Source organism: Anopheles aquasalis, chromosome 2 (genome assembly GCF_943734665.1).
Source record: "Anopheles aquasalis chromosome 2, idAnoAquaMG_Q_19, whole genome shotgun sequence".
Lineage (NCBI taxonomy): Eukaryota > Metazoa > Arthropoda > Insecta > Diptera > Culicidae > Anopheles > Anopheles aquasalis.
In genome coordinates, this window is record NC_064877.1 from 60832651 (window position 1) to 60858146 (window position 25496).

At 46.8% G+C, this 25496-nt stretch overlaps 3 protein-coding genes across 8 annotated transcripts in view; 2 read left to right on the plus strand and 1 right to left on the minus strand.

Annotated features, from left to right (window-relative positions):
- Positions 1–165: 165 nt before the first annotated feature.
- On the minus strand, positions 166–2094 carry LOC126573335 (zinc finger CCCH domain-containing protein 15 homolog). Its single transcript, XM_050233357.1, has 4 exons — positions 1914–2094; positions 1344–1787; positions 786–1277; positions 166–713 (listed from the first exon to the last, which is right to left on the minus strand). Exons 1-4 carry the CDS (start codon positions 1983–1985, stop codon positions 474–476), a joined length of 1248 nt encoding a protein of 415 aa, XP_050089314.1. The 5' UTR covers positions 1986–2094; the 3' UTR covers positions 166–473.
- A 352-nt stretch (positions 2095–2446) lies between these two features.
- Positions 2447–4132, plus strand: LOC126569313 (uncharacterized). The gene is made up of 2 exons (XM_050226297.1): positions 2447–2702; positions 2795–4132. The coding sequence occupies exon 2, from the start codon at positions 2837–2839 to the stop codon at positions 3665–3667; it is 831 nt and encodes a 276-aa protein (XP_050082254.1). The 5' UTR covers positions 2447–2702; positions 2795–2836; the 3' UTR covers positions 3668–4132.
- A 508-nt stretch (positions 4133–4640) lies between these two features.
- Positions 4641–25496, plus strand: part of LOC126570526 (solute carrier organic anion transporter family member 4A1) — a 28868-nt gene continuing 8012 nt past the window's right edge. The window contains exons 1-4 of one of the 6 annotated variants that reach the window (XM_050228335.1): positions 4641–4697; positions 5925–6120; positions 16675–16750; positions 25080–25431. In XM_050228335.1, the coding sequence (XP_050084292.1) occupies positions 25364–25431 (68 nt within the window). In that variant the 5' untranslated portion in view covers positions 4641–4697; positions 5925–6120; positions 16675–16750; positions 25080–25363. The other 5 variants (XM_050228333.1, XM_050228332.1, XM_050228337.1 and 2 more) reach the window with 5 other exon arrangements.

The following is a 25496-nucleotide window of genomic DNA, read 5'->3' on the forward strand; positions in this document are numbered from 1 at the left end:
TGATTCCGATGAATTTTGCCGTTGCCATTACATCGAGATTAGCTGTCCGATCACCCGATGTGTAACTTTGCCGTATCTAATCTCTCGAAAGTAGCGTTTCTAGAGATCCTACCCGAACAGATCTGTTGAGGATACGCATTCAATAATGAAGATGAGGTGAAGATGTACATTTAAATAAAGTTTATTTGTGAATCCATTGAACGAAAGGATTTGTTTTTGCCATACTTTCTGCTTAAACTCCACGACCACCGATTGTGGTGTGTAATGAAAAGCCTTCCCCTGGTTATCAATGTTTGAGCTGTTATATAACATTAAAATCAGCGTTCAACTTTTATTGACCTGTTTAGCACGTGGGTATATGTGGGAAGCAATTTGCTGCTGCAAAGAAAAACGCACTCCTAACGGGACAAGCAGAAACGGTGAAACAGTCCCCCCTCCTGTGCTTCCCAAGATGTCTCGCGGTCGCAGGTTTATCACGATTTTTCACCTCCAACATCTTCGTCCTCATCGTCATCATCGTCGTCGTCGTCGCTCAGATCATCGTCCAAACCTTCCAGGTCTTCTTCCAGGAATAGGTTTTCGTTGATTGGAGCGGCATCGTTGTCGTTGGATGCGGCGGCAGCGGCGCTTTCTTCAGCTGCCGTTCGTGAGGCCGCATCTGCTGCCATCTTCTCCCAGCGATCCGTATCCGCGACCGTGCCCGTATCGTCAACCTGAAACGAGTGGAGCATTTCGGCAATGTAGATCGCGTTGCAGTGCAGTTTGTTGGTATGCTGACAGCTTACCTCTTTGATGGACAGCGAGAGCATGTTGAGGTCCAGCTCCTTGTACTCAACCGTATCGTCATCGTCCTCGTTACGACCATAGGACTCGATGGCCGCCTCACCCTCGTCCACGCCGTAATCGACCATCTCCGGGTTGAAGCTGAACATCTCGCGACCGGACAGGCCATTTTGGCGACCGGCCTGGTAATCTTTCTTCTTGCGCTCTTCCTCCTTCAGCAGTTTGTCCTTCTTCTCCTGGATCTTGCGCTTTTTCCACGCGAGGAAGGTTTCCAGCGTGACACGCGTCTGGTTCGTGCCCAGGGCAGCACGCTCGCGCTCGATCAGGTCAACCAGCGATATCTCTTCCTTCTGTGAGTCGGCCTTCTTTTTGTCCTTCTTGAGCACATAGCCCGGTGGTAGGGCATGGCGGTAGATACACTTTTCACCGTTCGGACACTCCCAAAACCATCCATACAGCGAGCGCTCGACCGCATCCAGGAAGTATTTGCAGATCTACGAAACGGGTACAAGAGGCATTCGATTAACAGTCTGCCAGCCGGCCGGGTGGGTGGTACTTACGATTGTCGTAGAAGGCATCGTTTTCTCTTTTCCGTGCTTCTTAGCAACGACCTCGGACAGCTTTTCTTCGGTCCAGTTCTCAATCGTGTCGTTCGCGTCGGCATCGCGCATATCAAAGTGTATCGATCGTTTCTCGGACTTGCGTTCGACGGCGAGATCGTGGGAGAATTTGCACTTATCGCCCTTGGTGCAGGTGCCCTGCTTGAAGAAGGCACACAACACCGACTTGGGATCGGCCCCGACCTCCAGCTTTTGCGTGGCGACCGGCTTGAACAGCTTCGCCAGCTCCTTCTGCTCCTTCAGCTTCTTCTCCTTCTCCTCCTTCTTGACGTTCACATTCTGAACTAGGTTATGTTGTCCGCCGCTCTTCACCTGCTTTTCGACCTGCGAGATGAACTTCTGCTGCTTGGCTCCCTTTTTGTTCTTCAGCCCGAACGTCTTATCCTGCAGAGCACGAACAGGGGAAACAATAGTAGGATACAGTTTCCGGAAGGTTCAGTGGTGATTCGGCGTGTCTGAGGTGGCAAAAACACACCGCCTGTTTAGCGGCGGAGCGACGAAAGTACGTACCTCGATGATTTTTTCCTTCTTTTTCGCTTCGGTTTTCTTCGAAGCTGCTGCTGGAGCCTTCTTCGGCGGCATCTTTGCGACGGGATGTCCCTGTTTTGTGCTATTAAATACGATCTTCAGGATCTATTTACAACCTCCCACAGCAAACTTCTTCCCGAAAGGACACCCTGCACGCGCTGTGACAGCACCGAGCTTGCGGTTTCGCTCGCACTCCCGGCACTTAGCGGCAAAACGAATATCCGCATCTCTCTCACACAATTTGTACTAAACAGGCCTGCTCGTTTTGCGCAAGATTTATGTACTAAAAAGGGGGTTAAATATATTGAAATTTAATAGTTAAATAACTATTTAATATTTGGGAGAAACTGAAATTCGTTGTTAAGTAGATTTATCATAAGGGAAACTATTGAAATAACATCAGTTGACGGTAAAAAAAATCAATAAAAACACTTGCCTATCGCCCTCAACTCAAGGATACACGATACTTGTCAAACAGGAGTTTGTTTACATCGCGGACTGAAAAATCATTTGAGACGATTTTCCTCTTAATACTGTAAAATAACTGAATATTACTCGCCAATTATTCCTATTTTATTGTAAGTGTCAATGAAAAAGTGAAGATAGCGAACTGGACTACCGGTTTCAGTGATTAGGTGTTCCAGAAAGGATCTACCGTGCAGGTCCTATCAGTTAGATATTCCAAGGCACTAATTGCGAGTAAAACGCGGGGAACAACTTAACTGCAGATTAATCTAATTAATCGAAAGGATCCTAACCGTAACAGTACTGGTACGAAATGCACTTTAAGTAATAGTTAGCGGGTAACGGTGCGGTTGTCAGCTATGTACTATCAATTAACTTTGATGTTTTATCACTTCTAGGTCTGTTTTATTGTCGGCTAGATTTTCGCAACACAAGGAACCATGACCCTTTGCATGCGTTGCAATAAACTAACACTCGAGCTGGAGGTGGCCAATAAAACGATCAGCATACTGAACGAAGCATACGATGAGCTCAACGAAAAATATGTATCCCTGTTAGAAATGACCAAACATGACAATAGAATCAAGGAGAGAATCGAAACAATAGAAACCGATCAAGAGGAATTGATTCAAAACGACCCACAGCAATGTACCTTAATGCCGGTGGATTCGCTGGAAGACTTGAAGCGCTTAGAGGCATCTGCTTCCTCGGAGGAGTTCGTGAGAGTCATACGGTCCGAGTTCGCCCAGAAACACAAAGATCTTCCACGGGAAAACGGCGACAGCATAAGTTATCAGGTAATCGATCTATTTTTCACGCGAGCATTTCTGACATTGTGTTCCTGGACCGGAACAATGAAACATGGACCTGGGGAGGAAAGTAGACACTCCAAAATCCCAATGGTTTCATTCACGAATACAATACAGCTGTTTTATCAAATTGTTAACGATGTGGATCCGAGTTACACTCTAGAAAAAACCGAAAACTTCATCAAGAAATGCTGCAGGCATGCTTTACAGCGACTGAAACATAAACGAATGAGAAAATCGGTCGCTAAGCCAAGAGGGAAGAAGAATACCAACAACCTCGTGATTCAGCGCCGGCAACGGGGCAAAGCAGCGGCAATTAATTCCATCCAACAACCAAGTGAAGAACCACAAAACAATGTCCTTCTGCAACAGTGCGAAATAAGCCAAAATAATTTAATTCAACCCCAAATCGTTGCGTCGGAAAATAATATGATACATATTCGCTTCGCCGTACTACCATAGAAAGACGTCCACGTCGAGGATCCTTTCCTTACGATATTCGCCAAAGCAACCATGGTAGCCTTCAGAAGGGCACTCACCAAGCCTGCCACAGCATTTTTATATCAATTGCTGACCCGAAAAGCGGATTCATGGGAAGCAGAATCAATGTGGGTATTTTGTGCATTTCAAAGCGCAAATACTCACTCCCAGTATAACGGCTGTTTTGCATTCCAACTTTTCCACGTACGAACAGCAATCTCAACATGTCAAGGATATAGCGACAGCTTTATCCGATGAACACTGTTCTTTCGAATTCCTCTTCCCTGTAAGCGGCCAAATATGTCCTGAACGAGTGGAGTAGCCTTATTTATGACGATTAACGTCGTCTCGATCTCACTACAGTAGTGCATAAGAAAATCTTTGAATGCTTTATTGGTTGAATAGTTCTATGAAGGAGTTCTCTCCTTCTAAAAAACGTGCCTGATATCCAGCCGTAGCGACCTGATCGGATGCCTAAAGTGAATAAGAACTTTTACCAGAAAAGAAACTCTATATATTCATCAACCATATTTTAAATAAAATCGAAAAATACATTGTTTTAAATCTGATTCTGATGGTTCGCAAACCTAGTTGCAACAGCGTCACCGCGGGGATGTGGAGGTATTTTTATTAGAACTTTGGTAGTTTGTGGAAGTTGGAGATTTTTCAAAATACTACTCAAACTGGACCGCAACAAACGGTGAGTTTTCATCGCGTGTTCTCGGTGAAAACTTCGAGATGTAGGCAATCGGAATAGTGTAAAAATTGGTCTAAGCCATGTTTCCTAAAAAGACAAATAGTTTAAGCACTTTCATTAAGTGAAAAGGTTCTCTTTAAACCGTTAATTTGGCCTTCTCGAACCGCAAACTCGCCCCATAAACGAAGCTACGACCCTGGGATTCGTCTGACAGCTAAGCTGCTTGGCCGCCGGGTCACCCTGTCGTTGTTTTGGTCTCCGATCCATCCAAATTCGTTCCTCAAAACTCAGTCTGCTAGTACATCGTTCCGCCAAGTAGTATCATCCACATACCAAACTAGTGCCGAGGGCAACAAAGCTGCGGTGATTTGCGTGGTGCGTGTGCTGTGTGCATTTTCGACCGACCTGCGGAAGTGGAAAGTAGGCTGGCCACGACGTCGCGAGTGGTTAGCGGGAGGCTGTTTCTTTGTTGCATCCGCCGTGCACCCTTTCTTCTGCAAAGATTCGCCAACGTAGCGCCAGTGCAGGTGTTTGTGCGTGATTCAACAGAACATAGAGCATATTTACGGAGTCAGCTTGTACGAGAACAAGAATTATCGACGTCTGTGATGACGATGAGCTTTCGGTAAATCTGTTCTTTCTCGCTCACGGTGTTTTAGACCAGCTCGGTTGAAGTTGTGTAACTCTGTTGGCGGAAGGGGAAGAATTTCCAGCAACTGGAGCATCCGGATCCCACCGTGACAGTCCGCTGTACGAGCGTGATTCCGTTTTTTTTTTCGTTCCCCCTTTTATGCGCGAGGTTGATGATCGATTTTCTTTGTCACCTCGCTATCGGAAATCGGACACCTAGAAGGCCATGACCATGTTTCGTAACGTGTCGCCACTACCATCTCGGCCGCAGCAGAAAAAAATCAGCTGTGTTTATGTTGCCGCTCGCCAGCATAGATCGAAGTAGCGTGATCCCCTTAACCGCTCTCAAACCCCCCGCTGGGATCGTGAACACGATATTTCAGGCTATCACAGGCCAGCCCACAGGACAGAGGAAATAGCATAACTTTTCGTTCGGTTATTTTAGGGCTTCCTTGGTGTCCCCATCAAAACGACGGTCGGTCGGTCGGTCGGTCGGTCGGTCCAATCCAACCGTGGCTGCCGCGTCTTCAGAAGAAAACAGAATTAGCTGCCCAGCGTAGAGTAGTGTGTCCCGCGGATCGCCGTTCCTATCGTCGTGGCAGCCGCCTCGCGCCCCCACTCGCAGCCATTCACCGAGAGTGATGCTGCTGTATTTATAATACCGTGGCATGTTTTGTGCTGCATCTCTCCCGCGGTCGCGGTCGTTTGCGTCTACTTTGTGCTACGTGTTAGTGTCTGGGGTTTTTGGGGGGAAGATTTCAAAGTGCTGCTGACCCCTGGGGCCCTGCTGTGGTCAGCTTTTATATTTTGTAGCAGTGGCGCTGCCGCACGTGGTTTTGTGGAGAGTTTTGGTTTGGTTTTCATCAAAGTATGCTCATTGCTGGTTGCTATCCTTTCCCCTGAATCGTGCAGCTGTTTGAAGTGAAGTTCTGAAGTGGTTTTTACGTGAAATTACGTCCAATTTTGTGGTGCCCACACTGCGGAAGAGCTTATCTAAAAAGTGTTAATAGTTTGCGGCACGGTTTCTTGTGTGTTTTGGGGGGGAGGGTGCTTGTAAATAGAATACCGTAACCGTGGCCGTCATCGTGAAAAGCCGGACATTTGGAAGGTAAGTTAAGTGCTACTTAATACTTAACCATCTGCTACTTAATACTTGAACATATTTCAAAGGTAATATTGCTAATTCGGACCCGGCCGGTAGGCGAGAGAGCCGCTGGAGGTGTTGAAACCAGAAATGGCGACTCACCCCCCGTAACCCTCTCTGGTGACCGTGAGCCAAAACTTCAATGCCAGCTTGATTTCCAAAAACGTAGTCACCACAGCCACCACGCCATCATCCATCGCGAGAGTTGCGTTGGTTCGGAAACCTTTTTCACCGTGCGACGGTGATGTTGGGGCTTGGGCAGTCGAGATGCGAGATGCTTTCCAATCAAGCTGGAGCACACAATCACACAGCCACGTGGGTGAGTCGGAAGGTGCGTGTTGGGCAACAGCTGGAGGTACCGCCGATTAAGAAAGGGGGTCTGCTGCTGCTGCTGCTGTTGCTGTGGCCCCCCCGATTGTGTCACCAACAAACAAGCGCCACCGACTATGGGTTCCGCGGCATTCGACCACAGAAAGAGCCCTCTGCCATGCTTTGTATTCCACCAGCAGCAGCAGCACCACCACTAACGTCTTACGCAGTTCCGTGCGTGCGTAACCCTTTCCACTGCGCACCGCCCCGGGCCCCGGCCCCAGCCTATGTCCTATCCCTCGTCCTATCCTTTCTTTTCCTCTTTTCGAGCCTTTCCTTTTATCTCTAGCCATGGCTCACATCTCTCCCCGTAGTGTATGACGTTCCACGCTTCCGTGTGCCCCGTAATGCGTGGTTGCTTGGTTCGGTCTCCATTTTATCATGCCATCTCCGTGGCAGCCGCGTGAGTGAGGCCGGCTACGCAACGAACGTCACAAACAAGTTCGGGGGTGCGGGAGTTTTTTCGGTCGGACCACACATGGCATTACTATCAAAAATCGTGCTCCTCCCACGGCCGCACTTTCTTGGGGCGTTTTGAAATAAGCCCCCAGACACTCCACCGATACGCTTGATAATGCGCCATTACGTAACTGATTTTCATGTGCGTTTCGGTGGCTTACATTGCTTTGGAGAAATGTGCTATGGTTTTTCTTTCTTTCTTCGTTTTTTTTTTGATGATCGGCTGATGTCTGCAATGTTGTGGCCATGGTCGGGGGGATATACGCATTTGCCTACGCATGAGATGCTTTCCTTCCTTTCCGAGGCCGAACTCGGGCAGCCTTGTATCATATGATTGATTAGTTTCTGAACTTTTGTGGTTTGGTACAATAATTGAAGCAGAGCATTGAAGAGTGCTAAGGAAGCGACACAACACGACGTTAAGCTTAGGAAAAAATGAGGAAAACATGTTTGCAATCTCGTGTGCAACGCAATATTACGCATCTTGCGCGTGTGTCCCCGTTCAGGAGTTGGGGCACTGATAGCGACAGGCTTAGCAGAATTACTAACAAACGAATGCGACGTACTTAGGGAAGGAAGTGAACGCGACTACCAAGAGCACAAGACAAATACATCAACTACGCACTAGAATAGCTGGGTAAGAGCATCATGGGGGTTAGTGTGCCCCCCCTTTCCGGTATCACAGCAGCATAAACGTCCGCAGGCTGTCACCTCGCCCCATGGCCATGAGCACGCAACGAGGGTGTTTTCGCGCCGTTTGTTTGGGGATTATGATATTGCATCTTGGTGTTATTATGCGACGCACAATTGTTGCGACCCAGCAAACCATTCTCTTCGGTGGGATCGGTGTTTATTGACGAAAAGAGTACGCAACGAACGAAGTTTTCAGGCATTAACTCTCGGTTGTCGGCAGAGATTGCTGTTGATTCATTTCATCAATCTGCCACGTTCGCTAACGGTTCAGCAATTCCGTTTTATAGCTGCTATTGGACTTGTGTCGATTTTTTAATTAAGAGTAAGTTTCACTTTCCGAGTCCCGAGTCCGAGATTGTGCACCGACAACAAGCAAATGCAACGGAAGGCCATCTTATCAGTCACGTCCGTTTACTGGTCTGCTGATAACACGTGTACTTGCCGAGGATTCTGTGCTTTTGCCAAGAATATATCTCGCCCAGCGGAGAGGAAATTTTATTTGGATTTCAAAACCAACCAACCCCGGGGTGCGTGCTTTGTTTGGTCGACTTCTAGTGCTTATCTTTGTTATAAGACGATAATGTAACATTTCTGTGCCCCTTTGGTCAAACCGGCCGGAGGACATAAATTCAAGCCAGTTGACATTTCTATGTCACGATTCTTCAAAATCGTGTCGACACCCCTCTCGCTGCCCTGTAAACAGCCAAAAGTTCAAGGAAAACGTCGCTAGACGCAACAACAAAGCGAGAATATGCTCATTTTTTTTTGGCTGACAGAGAGCGGTTCTTTTTTGGGCGAGCTTATCATTATAACGCCGTGGCACACGTGTGTGACTGTCCTGGTCCAAGACCGACCGTTGGAAGGAATCCTCTGGGAATAGGGCCTTAGTTTGTCACATGTGGATTCCCCGAAGGCACGATGGACTCCCTTTCGAAACCTGGCAATCATTCCGAACGTCGTGCACATTTTAATTACGCACATCGGCTTCCTAGCTTCGGAAAGGGAGTACAGGGTAGGGCGTAGGACTATATGGCATGTGGTAGTCCTTCTTCACTCATCGAAAGAAGAGCTTGGTAATTATGAAAAATGGCCCCCATCACGGATGGGCTGAAGAACTAGCGCTCGACCGCCTCTTGAGAATTTTGCGCAGTTTTGAGTCGAGTATTAATTTTCGGTTGACTCGCTCCCCCACTCCCTTCGCTCTGTGCCCATCGATGGTTGGTGGAGCCATGGTGTTCGCCCACACACGCGCGCGCCCCCATCGCTCACGAGACAACTACGCAATGATATTCGTGTTCCCGGAGTGCTTTGGCGACACCGGAATACCCGGGGTGGGGCGCAAGCTCGAAAGCCAAACCCACCTTTCGAGTGTTTGCGACGAAAAGAGGCGAGGGGTCGATCATGATGATGACGATGGTGCCGGTGTGGGAGGTTGGTATGTGAATGCTTTTGGGGTGGTATGGTGGTGCCCTGGTGATGATGAGTGCGGGCTTACCACAGCTCGTGTCTATACCGTCGCGTAATGTAATAGTAACCGTCAAGCGATCACATTAAAGCCCATCAATGCCGCATGGGGGTATGGTGGCAGCAGCGGCATGGCATCGGTGGACACGTTTCGTTGGTCGCGGAAATGAAAATTCATTTCCCCGGCAGCAGCAGCAGCAGCAGCCAGCGAGCAATGCTCCACAGATACCGCTTCAAAGTCGTGATCAGTGGAGAAAAGTTTTCAGATTCGTAATTTTGTGAACATTATACTTCACAATTTTGTTCACCCAACAGCACCCACAACATCCGTATTGGAGCCCGCCTGGCGGGCATATCAATGTGCTGCTGGCACCTACGGTTCCTGGCCGCTGGAGGTTCCAAGTGAATCCAAGTGAAGTGAAATTAATTTGGGTACAATGTTTGCACAACAGTTGCTGGACGGCCGGAGGGTGGCCTATTCCGCAGAAACACCTTCGGAAAATTTGGAAGTTACTGGCACTTTGAAGTGGAACTTTCGCAGAATGCCATCACCACATGCCAGCGAGAGAGAGAGAGAGAGATTGATAAGAAAAGGATTGCATTTTAACCACTGTTTACGTTGTATTTTATATCATTTATCAGGCGAGTTAGCACACGTTTGCTGCTGCTACGTATGATAATGATGGTCCCATCAAGGAGAAAGGTTCGATTGAAGATCGAGGGTCGTGTTGCTCTCACTAGACCCTCATCAACTGGATGCTGTGCCCTGTGCTTTGAGCGCATAATTATGACGTTTTATGGGATCAGATTGATGGAGCCGCCACACTCTCCGTATTCAGCACTTTTCGGATACGGATTGTTGGGGAATCTTTCTCCAACCTTCCCACGGACTCCTGACCTCATCCTCTGGAACCATGGATCCACTGCATGGATGACTGATGACAGTCATGGGCTTGGCCTGAGGAGGTTCAAGCTGGTGGAAAACATAAAATAATTCTTTTCATTCGGAGCTTCGCGAAACGAGAAAGAACATCACTGGGGCACGTGCGTGCTTGTGTGCGTTTGCTTGTCATCCGTTTGTCCGTCCGTCAAGCATCGCTTTTCAAGAGGCGCAGAAGAATGAGGTTGCTCAAGATGCTGCGGAATGAAAAGTGGCACCGGAACGGAATGGAGAGTGCGACAGAGACCAGCCAGCCAGCCAGCCAGCCAGCCAGAGCCCCGTACGTCCGGAAGGAAGGCGATCTTTTGTGGCTCTCGCATCATTTATGGAAATGATGGCAAATGTCCTTCAATCGGATTGACATCTCTCGAACCCGAACCCCGGGCGGAAGGGTCGCCCTGGAAAGTAACCAAGGGAAATGCCGACTAGCGGTGCAGCTTTCTGCGATTGATTTGTATTGAATTTCCCGTTCGCATTCCGGTGACCATTTTCTGATTTTTCTAACGCTCCCGATTGTAAATCCAAGACAGAAGGCGTCATCTCTCTTCTGACGTCTAAAATGCGAGCGATGGACTAAACAATTTCTAAATTTCGTCGCCATTTCATCGTCGTTACATTCCTCCTCCCCCGCCGTTATCTTGTGTAAAGTTTTGGGGAAAACATTTTTCTTACACGCTTTGAAACGCTAGCCCTCTGCTGACCAGATGATTGTCAGCGACTGGCACAACTTTAGGTTTGGTGGCGAGACAAAGTTTAGCTTACAATCGTCGCCATCGTCGCTGGTGGGAATTTGGACCCCCCCGGAGCTGTGTTGATATTTATGTCGTTGTGTCGTCGGGGTAAGAAACTTTTACACCATCTTCCCCGTCGTGCTGCGCACCGCGTCTTCATCAATGATACCACCGATGGTTCACCTGCTGCTGCTTCCCTTGCAGTGTCTCGGTTTCTGCTTCATGAATGAGCGAAATGGAGGGTTTTGTGTTAGCGGCTCCAACGGTGGGTGTAGGTTTGTGGTGGTGGTGGTGATGCCGTTTGGGACGAGCGTGCGATATTTACTTAGCCTTCTGGAATGCTTTTTGTTGCCACAAAGAAGGTGTGATCGGATGAGGTGTTCTCCGGTACGAACAGCAGTCGCGTTCTACTTCTGCTGCCGGGAGTCTGCTGGTTTGGTTCGCCCATCTCGACGAAGAAGTAGGTAACAGTTGTTATTATCTTATGAAATTGGCAGCCAGCAGCAAAAAATGGAAGAAAACTTTCCGAATAAATTAAGAAAACAACGAAAGCAATCTGTGCTTCTCAATTGTGTGCCCTTTAATGTATTTCGGGCTCAATGTGACAAAAGCAACGCTTTGAGCTCGGTTCTTTTGGTAGCACACTGCGTCATTGAACCTCTCCGAGTTTTTCTACTCTACGTCTTGAGCTCGAATTGAAACGGCAAACATTGTAAGTAGCAGCAAGTGTTTGGACGCACTACCGGTGACTCATGCCCGTAAGCGCGCACGCCAGGAGTACGTAACCGGTGATTTTATGGAATACCTTGCCGGCCAAACATTAGCATAATGCTGGCTGACTGGCTGGCACACGATGGAAGAAATTAGGTACGCGCCCGTTGCCTTTACTCGCCTTTATGCGTGTTTCAATCACGATGTTACGTTGTACGTGTTTGTGATTGTGTTTAACACCTCAGTAACCGCGTACGCTGAGTTATCGGTGGAGTGTGTCGCTTTTCACTCAAATCCGGCAGATTAAATTGTGTGAATTGAAGAGGCATTTCTCTTCCTCTTCAATTAATAACATATGTCCTGGGATCTGTTTACTCGCGTAATTAAAAGTAACACCATTCTGCCAAACGCTCTGCCGTCACCGCCAGCCGGTCGTTTACAGCGTGTGATAATGTTGCTTCATATGTTTCATTGTTTGCCGAAGATTTTTTGATAACCACCGAAGAGAGGAGTGTGCCAAGCGAAATCCTTGAATCACGGATGCCAAATGGACTGAACGGGCTGTTTTCTCGCGCTGGCTTTTGATGGTTTGCATTTTAAGTATCCATTATGTAAAAATGGCCTTTTTCTCTTCCGTGGCGCCTGTCGCGCTCTGCTGTGCTGTTTGATTCACGCTCAGCGTCGCACGAACCACCACGCCACCACGCCACTCCACTATTCCACCTTTTACCACCGTAGGGCGCCCTCGTGTTGTCGGTGCTGCTGCTGCTGCACGAGTTATGCTTTCTCGAAATCACGAAATCATGAGTCTCCCGACTGGTGGTGGTGGTGGAAGGAAACATTTCGATTCGAATCACTGGCTCCCAAGGCTGACTCCGGATATGAGCCCTGCCGCAGCAGCTATCATCGTGGCCCGGGTGATGGCCAACGGTGGTAGTTAGTTTGGTGGTGCTGAAGCAATCAACCAGAGAGAGAGAGAGAGAGAGAGAGAGAGAGCACAGGGAACGGGCTAGTAGTAGATGCAGTGCAAAGATAAGACTGTTTCTGGCTGGTGAAAGCTCGCTTTGCGATGTAGAATACGCTGTTACTCGTTTTGTGTTCGCTCGAAGACATCTTGTAAACATCTTCAGGTATTCAAATGATGATGGATCATTACATCGTAACGAACAATTCTTCATTGAGGACCCTTCAAAGTAGGGCAGAATGAGAGGATGTTTTTCAAGGTTCATCCTCCATGATTAATAGCAACGAGATAAGAATGCTTTTAATGTAAATCTGTCTAGACCCATCTGCTTGCCATCAACCGGTGACAGGTTAAAGAAAGAGAGAGATGACGATGATGATTCGATTGTATTGATTCACTTTGCACTGAAAGCTTGTCAAGATAACTGTCGAACACAAACAGGCTTGTAGTCTTCATTGCTTGCTCCTGCTCTGTTCCGTGTCTAGCGGAGGAGCGACACCAAAATATGATTAGCCACATTTTGCTGAAATTAAATCTCTTCCAAACCACCGTTACCGCCGTTCATTGATCGCGTTGGGCGCAAAATTGGCGCCGAGCTCCGTAAGAATGGATTTGGATTTGGAGTCTCCGTCGCTCCATTTGCTGTCAGCGCGCTGGTAGTCACGGTACGGTGCGTTTCAATTAACTTATACGTGGATCAATTTGCTTCGCTATCGCAAAACCGATCATTAATGGTTACTGGAAGCAGTAGTAAAACACGTCGCGGAACGAGCGCCGATCGGACGGGTGGGTTTATGAGATGGTTACGCGCAGTGATGAGGAGAGGATGCCATTGCACAATAGCAACGGCAGCAGCACCGGTGCGGCAGTGCGTGGTGATGCTTATGTTTGCCCCGAGTGCCGGTACAGTTTTCCGTCCCAAAAATTTTACACAACTTCGTGACAGTATGCAGTGTTTGCGCCTTTATTTTAAAGGCCCAACTGATGGTGAGTTGAGGGCATCGAATCATGGTTTAAAAAGCAGTACTATCTGGTTCTTAATTCTCGGTCCAAACAAGCGACACTCGTCTTACGACTGATTGCGCCAGCTGTTGCTGTATTGTAACCTCAGAGACAAGGAAATTAAACAAATAGCCTGTCACTAAGCGTTTGTAATTGGCTGTTTAATTAAATCCAATTACTCGTGTGCCTCGTTACGACACCCTGCTTCTCTTGTAACAGCCAGCGAATGGGTTCACCCGTACTTCGAATTATCTGTGTCAATTACAGCTTAGCCCTCTTTACCAACCCAACCGATTGGCGGTTGGCTAGCTGGAGCCGGAAAACCCCGTAAGATGGGCGCTATATCTTAAACAAACTCTTGGCGATGTTGAAAGACGCTGTTTGAGCAATCCTAACCCCCCCACGCTGTTGAATCCTCAAAGCATCCCGAGCGCACACCCGGCAGAACTTGGAAGAAAATGTGTTTAAAACCAATAGCAACAGCAGGAATTATCAAACCCTCGGGGAGGACGTTCGTTGTTTTCATTTACTGTGCTTCGTTCGCTGGAAAACGTTGGAGCAACCATCTCGAAAGCATCGTATTTGATAACGATTGTAGCATCTTCCCTCGTCCGTTAGCTGGCCAGCCACGGACCTACTGCGCTGTGCTGTGCTGTGCTGTGCTGTTCGTTCACCTGCTTTGGAAGGACTTTCGAAGGACGAATGAAAAGCGCGTTGCATCCCGCGCGTTTCGATGCGATGCGAATGAGAATGGCTGAGAAATCCGTACTGTTGTCCGTGCGAACCACCGTGGAAGAGATGCTGGCACAGTTTGCCGGGCGGCGGGTACGCTGTCGAAATGGGTTCCATCCATTAGGCCGTGCTGAGGAACGGTAACGGAGAAAAAGCGTCGAAGCTGCGGCTGTCGAAGTGAACGCATTTCTTTCACAATGTTGGACACATTTATACGTTCGATTTGCGTCAAACAAGCGCTGATGATGGCCGGCTGATTGACGTGCAGCGTGTTGTGTTCTGTGCGCTCGAAGATATTTCTATTTTCATGGACTCGGTTCCGATGGGAGCACGCGCATCTTACAAGCATTCCTGAATACCATTTGAAAGATTTTCGGGAAGGATTCGGACAGAGCAAAGCACGAGATATATGCGAACTGTAGAATTGTCTTAAAAAATGTCATACAAGCGTTAATGTTGAGACGCAATTTGTCAGCATGGGTACATGAGTTTGAGTCGTGACAGTGTCATGTCAGCGAGAGATAAGCACTCAACTCGCACGCTTTTCTCGGTTTAGAAATGGAATGTAGTTAACGGGGTTTTGATTAGTACATTCTGGGAATTGCATTATCTTTATGGTAAGGATGTTTATGGTTACAGAAACAATCTGTGTTAATGTTTACGCTCTGGTTGATGTGCGCCATCTGGATTCATTGTAAAGTATTGTTCAGTTCTTATCAAAAGCACCTAATTCACATCCTCAAAATACTGACACAGTCCTTCATACGCTGGCGTTGCACTATGCACAGCGTTCGCGTTATCATTTACAGCATAAATGATGAAGTTCATCTGATGCAATTGTTTCTATCGTTTGAATTCAATGATAGAGATAATCGGATGCACGCTTAAAAAATATCTTTAAATTAGATAGTAGTTTCTTTATCAAATTTACAACAAAACCTTTGTTATAAGCAGTCATTTTGCTTCTTGGATTGTTACTCGTTGCTAGGCCTCACTCCCTACATGTTTTGTTTGTAAAACATTTATGTTTCCCCCCCTTTTTTCCCTCGTTCCAAAAACTATATTACAAAGTTGTAAGTCAAACTCTCCACTTACTGCCTCCCTGTGCTTCCGGCAGTACCGCACCTCCATGAAGGTTTGTCACTGTAAATTAGGTTTTGGCAAATTAGGTTTTGGCTGCTGTAAATTAGGTTTTGGCTTTTGGCCCATGCTGCACTTTCTCCTATGTGACTTGAACCGTTGATTGTCGCGTCAAATTTGGCATTAGAAAATGGGAACAAGCCAGGCCAGTCCGGAACATAACGGGGCGAGTTTGGCAGGCCTGGTTTGTTGTTGCCTGGCTGAAGGGGTGCAAAAAAGAGTTCTGCAAAATACGCTCAATCCAAGGCCATCGGCAGTGGCGGCGGTTCACGTTCATCGCTACTTTTGGAAATCGATAGCCTTAGCCGGAGACTGGCTGGCTGTTTGGCTGTCACACGAGTGCCTTTTGGTTTCTCTTTGGTTCGCTTTGCGTTTCGTCAACGTGACAAACCGCCAACCGGCCGCTGGTGTGGCACGCCGGTGGTGCGCCTTGTCCGTTACATGTAACCATTTCACTTTCTTGTTGCTGATTGGAAAGAACACCTCACACAACAACACGTACACACCGCCGGGGTACAGCCGGCATCGTCCCAAGGACCCAAACATGGTAATCGTACCTTTATCGATTCGCGATGCGACGCTTCAGCTGCTGCGGTAGCGTTTTACCATCTAAAATGAATGTAACTATCCATTATTCACCATCGGAAGGATGTTAGAACGCGGTTTCCTCCGCATTTGACCTTAAGTGTGGGTTTTTGTTATTCGTGGTCTGCCAGTGCTTGCGGGTGGCACGTGCTTACGGCAGATTAGGCCAAGATAATGGATTGGCAATGAAAGTTAATTTTGGGCAATTGTAGTTGAATATATACGGCGGTTCGCCTCTCGGCACCCAAAACGTTGAGAAATGTTGTAGCAATATAGTGTTATGTTTTTGAACACATCAAATGTTTCCCTAAGTTCACTGCGGTTTAATATGTAAAATTCGTTCGTTTAGCTCTCATGGAAATAGGTTATAAGGTCGTCTGGGGCATTGTTTAGATTTATAACTCTGTCTTCTTGAAGCCACTACTGGTTGGGAAAGTGTCCCACAATGCTGCAGATCCGCTCTTGCAATGTAGCAGCTCGAGATGAAATGAGGTGAAAACCATTCTGTTAAAGTTATGCTGCGGCTTCTGTGCACCACACTTCACTGCCTTAGCTTCTGGGAATGGTACGAAGCTTGGTTATGAGAACTAACTAATAAACTAGGTAAGAATGAGGTGACTAATTTTAGCAAAGGCGGTGTATGTTAATTTAAATACAATACCAAACATAGAAGACTTTAACTGTATCGCTTTTTTTAATTTTGTTCTTTTATCTTTTTTTCGTTCTAGATTGAATTCTCTCCGCCAACACACTAACCGACGACAACTTTACCTTGAGCGGCCTTTCGAAACATGAAACAGACAGGTAAGCTCACACCGCTGCTGCTGCTGCTGTGTCGTACATCGACAATTGGATGGCTTTACTTTGGTTTTTAGCGAGCATATTCCTCCCACAGACATCTCAATCAGTTGCCGGTGGGGGTGCGTATGACGATTTTCAAAAGTTGCCACGTTGCCAGCTACCTACCTACTCTTCACAGCCCGGAACGACAGCGGAGGCGGGTGGAACAGGTTTACTCTTTTGATTCCCATGAATGGCTGACACCAGTTCAAACAGCGGTTCACTGAAACTGCGTGTAGCAAAACATGGCAGGTGGTGGCTGGCAAACTGTTGGCGAAAGATGATGATGTCGATCATGTGCTCCATCCGTGTGCTGGTGGTTCTGGTGCGTGCATCTGCCGGTGGTGTTAGCGTCAATCTTGACAACAGAAGCACGCACGATGGGGCACGTTTGCCACCGAATGTTCAATCAACGCTAAAGCCTAGCTTTGGTCGGAGTATATTGGGCGGCTTTGGGTCGCGGATTGGTTACGCATTACATTATCAACAAATGGTTGTTATGGTCGCTTAATCTAAGTGTATCATCGGGATGTATGTCTTGATAGCTCGTAGGTGAAATGGTGGATTTTAGATAAAATCTTTTACGTAATGCCAAGATTTTAAAGGATTAATATATTATTCTACAAACCATAACTTCGTGAGCAAAGAGAGCGGCGATTGCAAAGACTTTTATCAAAAAAAATTATCGCCTTTAATCGTTGCATTGCATGCATGGTCCTACTCCCGATGAGTCATAAAGCAGAATAAAGCGACATTGAACTGCCCATAACCCGATTTGAATAGCATGTTCGTGGCGGTAGGCATGAATGGATGTTGTATGAGTCATTTGCAGAATAGCACATTCAATGTTATAAGTTTACAGTTAATTTTTTCTATTTAAATGCTGGTGAATAAGCACACGTTATCTATTTTTTACTGCCTTTCTTAGTAAAATTGTACCAGCATGTATCGTCGATCACGCACGAAAAGTGTTTCTATCAAAGGAAAACAGTTTTAAATTTCAATCACAAGATGCTTCTGAAAGTGCTTCACACGTTTCATCGTTTTTCTCTGTTTCCACCGAACTCGATGCACAATTAAACATAGCGCCACTTGTGACGCCGGCAGCTTCGTAAAGTCGATGCTTGTGTCAAGAAAATCGTAAAAAGATTTTTTCGCAAAATTCCTCTACGTCACCCCACAACGGCATCATCTCGAAAGGTGAATGGTGGTGGTGGTGGTGGTGGTGGTGGATGCTCGCGGCGAAATATTATTTTGAGCAACCGTTATTCACATTCTGGCATACTTACCTCCAACGAAAGTTGCTCACAGTTGAGATTGGCTTTTTGGAGGGGGCTGTAAATGCTGCAGTGTTCTTTAATATCATCAATCTTCCCTCCTAATGAGACGTATGCATCATCTGGGCCATTTTTTACTGCACCTTGTGGTGTGGTGCTATCTGTGCGGACGCTGGGGAGACTGAAAGATTCGCCGGGCATGTGACATTTTAGTAATGGCAACCGTCTTGGCACCATTTTTCACATTTTGGCGCGAAAAAGAAAAGAAAAAACTAAGAGGGGACATTAATTAAGACGTTTGAAGCAGGTCGTGATAAAAGGAGTGCTGGCTCGTATAGAAGTTTCATAATTTGTTTTGTTTGCTTGCATATGCTTGACTTCAGTTGAACGTTTGTGATGACATCAGCAATTCAACTTTATTTTATTTTTAAATACTGCTTGATGGCAAGTTTGTTCAACTTTTAATAACAAAACTTTTAAACCACATTCGAAACCTTCACCCTAGGGCCTCTTCTAATTAGTCGGAACGTTCAACTGTACGTGTCCTGCCAAGACACCAAGTAATGGTATCAACCGATCGTCGATTGGTGAAAGGTTCTTTGTCTCAAACATTACTGGCCACGCTGCCGGCTAATCAGATTAGCCTTGTAGCTCGTTGCATGTCAATCAAATGCCACGGTCGCGATCGTTCTCAATCGCTTAATGTACTTCCTAAAGCATCGCCACATCACGCTTCCGTCTGCATCGACCGAGAGCACTGCATCGGTGCATATGTGTGCATATGTGTGCCTGCAATGCCGCGCCACGTTGGTGCATTCCCGATGCAGTTATTCCACACATTCGTTCCATATCTGCTGCCACGTTCACATAAAGTGTGCCGTTGGAAGATGGAGGTTTGTGGTCGATGGCGGGGTGGACTGTCGAGACACTCCGAGTCAGCATCCCGTGCCCTGGTAAACAAATACTGTCGCTGGATGATAATGAGTGCACACTTCGGTACAAATAGTGCCCGATGTCGTTGCACCGCAAGCACATGGCACAGCGCAACGCAACAGGCCGGTTCGGATGGGGATGGCGAACCATTCGGAGAATATTATCTGGCTGGCTGGCTGGCCGTGCTCCATTAAAGAGAATTTGTGATACTTCCTGAGAAAAACAAATATTATATAATCGAGTACGTGGTTTTCACAGTTTTCGGACAAAACAATCCTAGAATGTTCTGAAACTTAGTAACGTTGCGTTAAACAGTAAACAAATGGTTGCATAAGTTGAATATTTCATGGTGAAGCAGTTAATATGTGTCTTCGGTAACTTCGGAGTTAGTTTCCTGCTTGTTATTATGATTATTGAACATTCGCTTTCTTCAAGATTGTTATTTCTTATTATACTTGGGAACTTTGCGATATAACAGACAAATATCAAGGATCGATCGAAAAAAGGGAAGATTAACGAGCCAATATTCGTTTCGCTTGACCTAACAAATCGAGCCGACTCTTCACACCAGGGTGTCGGTTTGCATTATTTACGGGACGCTGCATCCACGACACACCATGCATTTCGTGCTCAGCAAAGAACCACGAAGGATTTGTTCCTCCATCCTTTCCGGCATTACACAACTCGAAACGGCGATTGAATTTGAAGATACTTTTTTCAACAAACGAATTCCGAGAATTTTAACCAGTAAATCTGCCGTGAAACAAGCTGCGTTTGAATATTAATTGGAGTTGAGCACACGACCTTCACGCAGTAAATTTTGTGATGTGTGAAAGGAAAATGTGTTCTGCATAATGCATTTCTGCGAATCTTGAGGCAATTTGTTATGCCAAATTGTGAAGCATGTTCTTTTGCTGATTATAAGTGAACGAAAAGGATGATGAAGTGAAGTCAGCGTCCTTTTGAAGTTGAAACGAATTTTTATACATATGAAACGACTGATAAACTTCGTCTAAAACGATTAGCGTCGTTTACTTATTTTATATGTTACAAGAATAAGGAAAAAGCAATTATCTTATCATCGCCCTAATAAATTCTCCAAGTGCTATGAACGCAAGAGTAAAAATTCTTGAAGATTGCGTGACACACGCTAGGCTCGCTTCACTACTCTCGCTTGCCCTTAGTTGCTGTTGTTGTAGTAAGTGTTCAGATCGTCGATAATGCTGCTCCGTCGTGATGCCCGAGGGATTTAACCTACTTTTGCACAAACATGAAAAATGCAACAGCCCCTGAACGTCCTGCAATGCCGAAACTGGGGGCTGCACAAGATGCGCAAGTGTATTCGCGTAATGCTGTTTGCGGTGACATTCTCATGTCTGTAGCATTTAAGGGGAATTATCGCCAACAAGAACCTCCACTCGGTGTTAGCTGTCTTCTAAGCTGCAAAAGGAAGAAAGGACATCGATATGTTTAATACATTACGTTTTGATCGATTCCCCCTTTAGCAGGAAGTGAACCATTCGGGCCACAACACTTTGCTTCCGTTTCTTCGACTTAGTAACTGGGGTGTCGGATCCAAGCGGTTTGTTGCTTCATTGTAGCACGTTTCCGTGGGAGGAGCATGCACCTGCTGCTTCTGCACACTCTGTCGGGGGCATATGCCGGCATTTTCAAGGACAAACGTGAGTTTCATGATGCACCCCTCACTGTTCATCAGTTCATCGTAGTGCAGCGCGTCTCGTTTGTATTACTTTTGCTCCAATGGGCAATCCACTCTGACGCCCGCATCACGTAGTGCCTTGTTGGATAAAACTCTGCAACTCCCCTTGGACTGTTACGTGGGATGTCTGAGGATGCTGATTGGCTTGCATTCCCCAGGATGGTAAAGTGACGGCTTGGAAGCATTTTTCTTGCTTCGCTATGCAAATTCAATTAACAACCGTTAGAGTTACTACTACCAGCTCCCAGATACATGAACTTAGCCTCGAGGCGTTGGAGTGAAAGGGCCGCTCCAGCTCCAAACGAAACCACCGGACAAAGAGCACCCTAGCCCCTCTGCCCGTGTTCAGGTTTGTCCTTGGTCAGTTGGAGTTGGTGATTGGGCGTTTCATTGTCGCAAACATACACGGCCAGGTACAGTAGAAGTTCAGACTGCAAGTCGTGGTAAAAGTAACGAAGAAAGTTACAACATTACATTGAAACCCAGTTAGTCAGGTCGCTAACTTGACTAAGTTGTGGGGTGATAAATTTTTTATTTGACAGTTAATACTACTTATTGATTTTTTATGTAAGATACTTTCTTTTGCGCTACTATACGAAGCTATAAATCAATCTACCAGTAACGCACGCATTCTCTGCGTTCCATTGCGTCTAGACGAACGCGAAAGCCGCAAGTCTTTAACCGTGAAATGGGATTATTCTGAACTGTTGTGACCCGTCGTTGCAAATCAGCAAAAAACGATGCAAGGTTCAGCACTTCACGTTCAGTGTCGTCCACCAGAGACACCAGTCCACCCCAGGCAGCGCCAACGAATACATAAATAATGACTGATTGCCTCTGGCGGTCAATCGGATTTCGCCATGCTCGTTAATTTGCATTCATTCGCCGCGGAGGTTATCGGACGATTAATGAGATGTTTGTATTAATAAAAAAAAATCTCGAAACGAAGTAATTTCGCTGTAACGCCAATAATAGTGATTCGCAATGCATTCAACAAACACACACCCTGCCCCCCATCATTGATTAGAGCGACTCAGCGTTTGTGTGCAGGTTCTCAGGCTTCCCATCGTCCTATCGGGGGGTCTGCCAGCCTCCCCGACTGCCCGCCTGCCTGGTGTGTGGTCTGTACAAATAAACTTGACGCAATGCGCGTGGAAACATCAATCGATAGTGAAATATATGGACAAATTAAAAGCAAACCCATTGCCCCATTGGTGGCCCAGTCTGTCAGTGTTGCGGAACACTGTTATCCATCCCTGGCCGGGTTCGGGTCATAACTCGTCGATGCCAACGCGGGCGAGTGAGCAACACGCGGGACCACCGGGACCGGGAGCCGTGTGGATAAACAATGCTTTTCCGCCGCCAGGATTGATGCCGCCATGACACACACGGGTGGTGCGTTGTAGGAATGGGATATCCGTACCAGATGTCCGGGGGCCTCCCACACTCCCTGGGTGTGTGATCAGCAGCCGAATCCATTTTACGCTCCCTGATTTGCAATTGTTTTTCTCCGCGATTTTTCTTTTTTATAACTTTTCGATGTCGATTTGGTAATTCAGTCCTTTCAAGCATTCAAATGTTCTTCATTGGTCTAGCTCTTCATCGTTTCGTTCCCGCAATCCTTTGTTTAAATGGATTCACGAAGCTTTTCATGCTTCTTTGTCCCCCCCTATTGGTCCCAATACGGAGCGCCCGGCCCATCAACAAGAATAATATATTCCAAAAGCAGTTCTCTGGGGCCACTTTCGCCGGCACATTTCGCCATTGCGTGGTGTAGGTCAGGGCGGCGCCATGACTATGTGGCCCGAACCTGCACCGCACAGGGGGGCTTTGGTAGAGTAAATAGTTCACCGGGGCACAGTGGAGTAGTAATACTATTTGAAGGAGAGGTCCCATTACGGCACGGGATTGCAAAGATAATGTGCATCGTTTGACACACGCAAACAGTGAGTAGCAACAAAAAAGTATGTGAAATGAAAAATTGTGTTGGAATGAGGAAAAAAGTCGATTTGTGGAAGTCTCGTGCAAATTGTGTAAACTAAGAAATGGCATCGACTGAATTTTCGAAGAAGTATTCTCCTAAGTTTATACCCTTGTTGTATAAACTGTTGCCTCAACGGTTAAGGAGCATAAAACAGCACAACATTTCTCTCGTGCTGTTGGTCTTCTGCGTGTGACAGAACTCGTTGCGTTGCGTTGCGGTGCCGATGCTGTGCTGCTATCCATTGGAATTCTAATTAAAATTTCCCATTCGTTTTATGAGGGTGTTTGGGTCGATGGTTGAGATAAGGCATGCGTTCGAGCGAGCGATCCCTCGTTCATTCCACGTCCGTCCGGCCACTGGATCGTGGGAAAACGGTTGGCGCCCTCCCCGAGAGAGCTTTGGGGGCCCATCGAATGACGGGAAAACTCTGATTGCGCGTATTGCGTCGCTAGCGCTCTGCCGCATGTTTACTTAAAGATATGTGTTGCCTTTGCTGCGATGCCTCACTGCAGTCTCTTTATTTGATGCCGATGCCGGAAGCGCAGTTTGCACAACGACAACCCCGTTGGGATTTACTTTGTCTGCGCCGCCAGTTTGGTTGCGCTCTTATCAGTGATTGATGCCGTTTGAAGGAAAGCTGTTCATGCTGATGAGTGCAAAGAGCTACCATTTGACAAATTGGGTTTTAGGCGTCCCGGAATCGAGTTAACTGTAAAGATAACAAAAATGTTTAGTAAATGGTTTAAAAGCAAAACATATCTATTCGGCCTTACTGAGGGCAACTCTTCGAACGTTCCATGTTTCCGAAGACACTAAAATCATCAACCACCACCGAAATCCACCCTAGGTCACTTGTTGTGTGTTCTCCACCCTTTTTTCGGTATTCTACCGGGGGTAGCGCGGGCAGGACTGGCATAAAATTCGATTCCACTCACGCCAAACAGCAGAGCATCATCATCTCTCAAGGGTTCCGTGTCTACCTTCAAGCTTTTCTGCACGACCGCAGTACAGCAGCCAGCAGTGGAAAAGGCGAGCACATCTTCCCGCACCACCCGGCATGTCTGGGCGGATATTGGACTTTTTGCAGCTCTCCAACATGCGGACGTTGGGGTGGCCAGGTCAATGAACCACGAGCATAGAGGGATTACTGAATAAATAACCAGCATTACCCCGTAAACCTCCGTACTGTGGCCTGTGGGGGGGACCTTTGGTTGGTTTGTGCTCGGCTGTGGTTGCATTTGCACCGCGAGGACTCTCCAAGGACTCATCAACATACGACGCCCCTAACCACGTCCCATATAAAAACAAACTCGGTAAAGAAAAGGTAGAGACCAAATCTCACGTGGCCACTGTGTGGAGGAAGTGGTTCATGAGCATCATCCATGAACCGGTTTGCTTCCAGCAAGAGTAGAGCAGTGGAACCCTTTTGTGTTGCAGAATAGATAGAAGACAAATAGAAAAGGTCATGCAATTTTTAGGCAAAGATAGGCTATCACTAGAGGATTATTATTTGTGCTAGAATGTTATTGTTATAATTAATATTAAAAATAATGTAATGTCTTTGTGTAAACGACGATTTCAAAGCATCTTCAAACTTTCATGTCCATTCCGTCCCGTCTTTAATTCTTCCACGTTTATCTGGTTTTCTATCTTCTATCTGTCTATTTACTATCTATGACATGATTCATTTCTGTCTTTCAATTGGAGCTTGTACGGTTCTGCGACTTTCAAGATGTGGTAAATGGCATCATATCGCAATCATCGATCAATCACTTTGCTGCTTACACGGCTATACTGGACATTCGAGGGACCACAACTCGTTCAAATACATGTTACGGATGGAAAATTACACCTCGATGACATCGAAGGTCGGTGAAAAACATGTTCGATCAAGAGGTGATCGCCATGATAGGTGTTTGATCGCCTGTAATGCATGCAGCCGATCGGTTATGCACCGGATGTGTGTTGGCAACGGTGTACGGTCGAGTTTTGGTTTTTTGGCTTGGCTAATTGACGCGCTTCCAGCCGCGGCTCATCGAATCACAATTAGGTCAACCGAACGGCCACTGTACGCTCTCATTAGTTTCGTCACCTTTTTGGCAAGCGGTACACCAGCACAACTTACCGCGCGCTGATGATGATGGGATGGCTGGGTATCACTTTTCGGTGGTTTCCATCAGGAAATCACTTGTCATCATCGTTTGACACCGTACCTGGACCGTGTAGCGACGGTATTTTAATTGGGATGGAGGTATCTAAAACAGCTTACCATCGTTCCGGATGTCCCCGCTCCTAAGGAAGTGTCCCTGACCGCGTCGTCTGTGTTTGTTTTTATTTTTGAAAATCTCATCCATTTTTTCATCTTCTTTTCTCCGACAGGATATAACTAAGTGCACATAAGTGACTGGAGTGGTGGCATTGAAGCTGAAAATAGTGCTTTGTGCGGTAAAGCTCTATCCCGCTTATTAGTGGCGAACCTCAACGACATGCTGAAACGGCACTGGAGGAGCAGCCGGACGCTGGGTTTTCCGAACAATCTAGCATATTAATTGCCTTTCCTACGGGGGGACCGGGGTACACAAGCACCCGTGCGGGGTTGTGCACTGGAACCGTGTTTGATCAGGCTTTGATAAAGGGCCCGATCTATTTTAGTACATGCGAAAATGACGACTTCCGCGTCGGCCGTCGATGGTAGTACGGCAAACTCTGGCACTCAACGGAAGGGGCACAGGTGAGTGAAGGTTACAGTTTGGGCCACAGCCGAACCTCCCCCATCAAGGAGTAACTCGATTAATC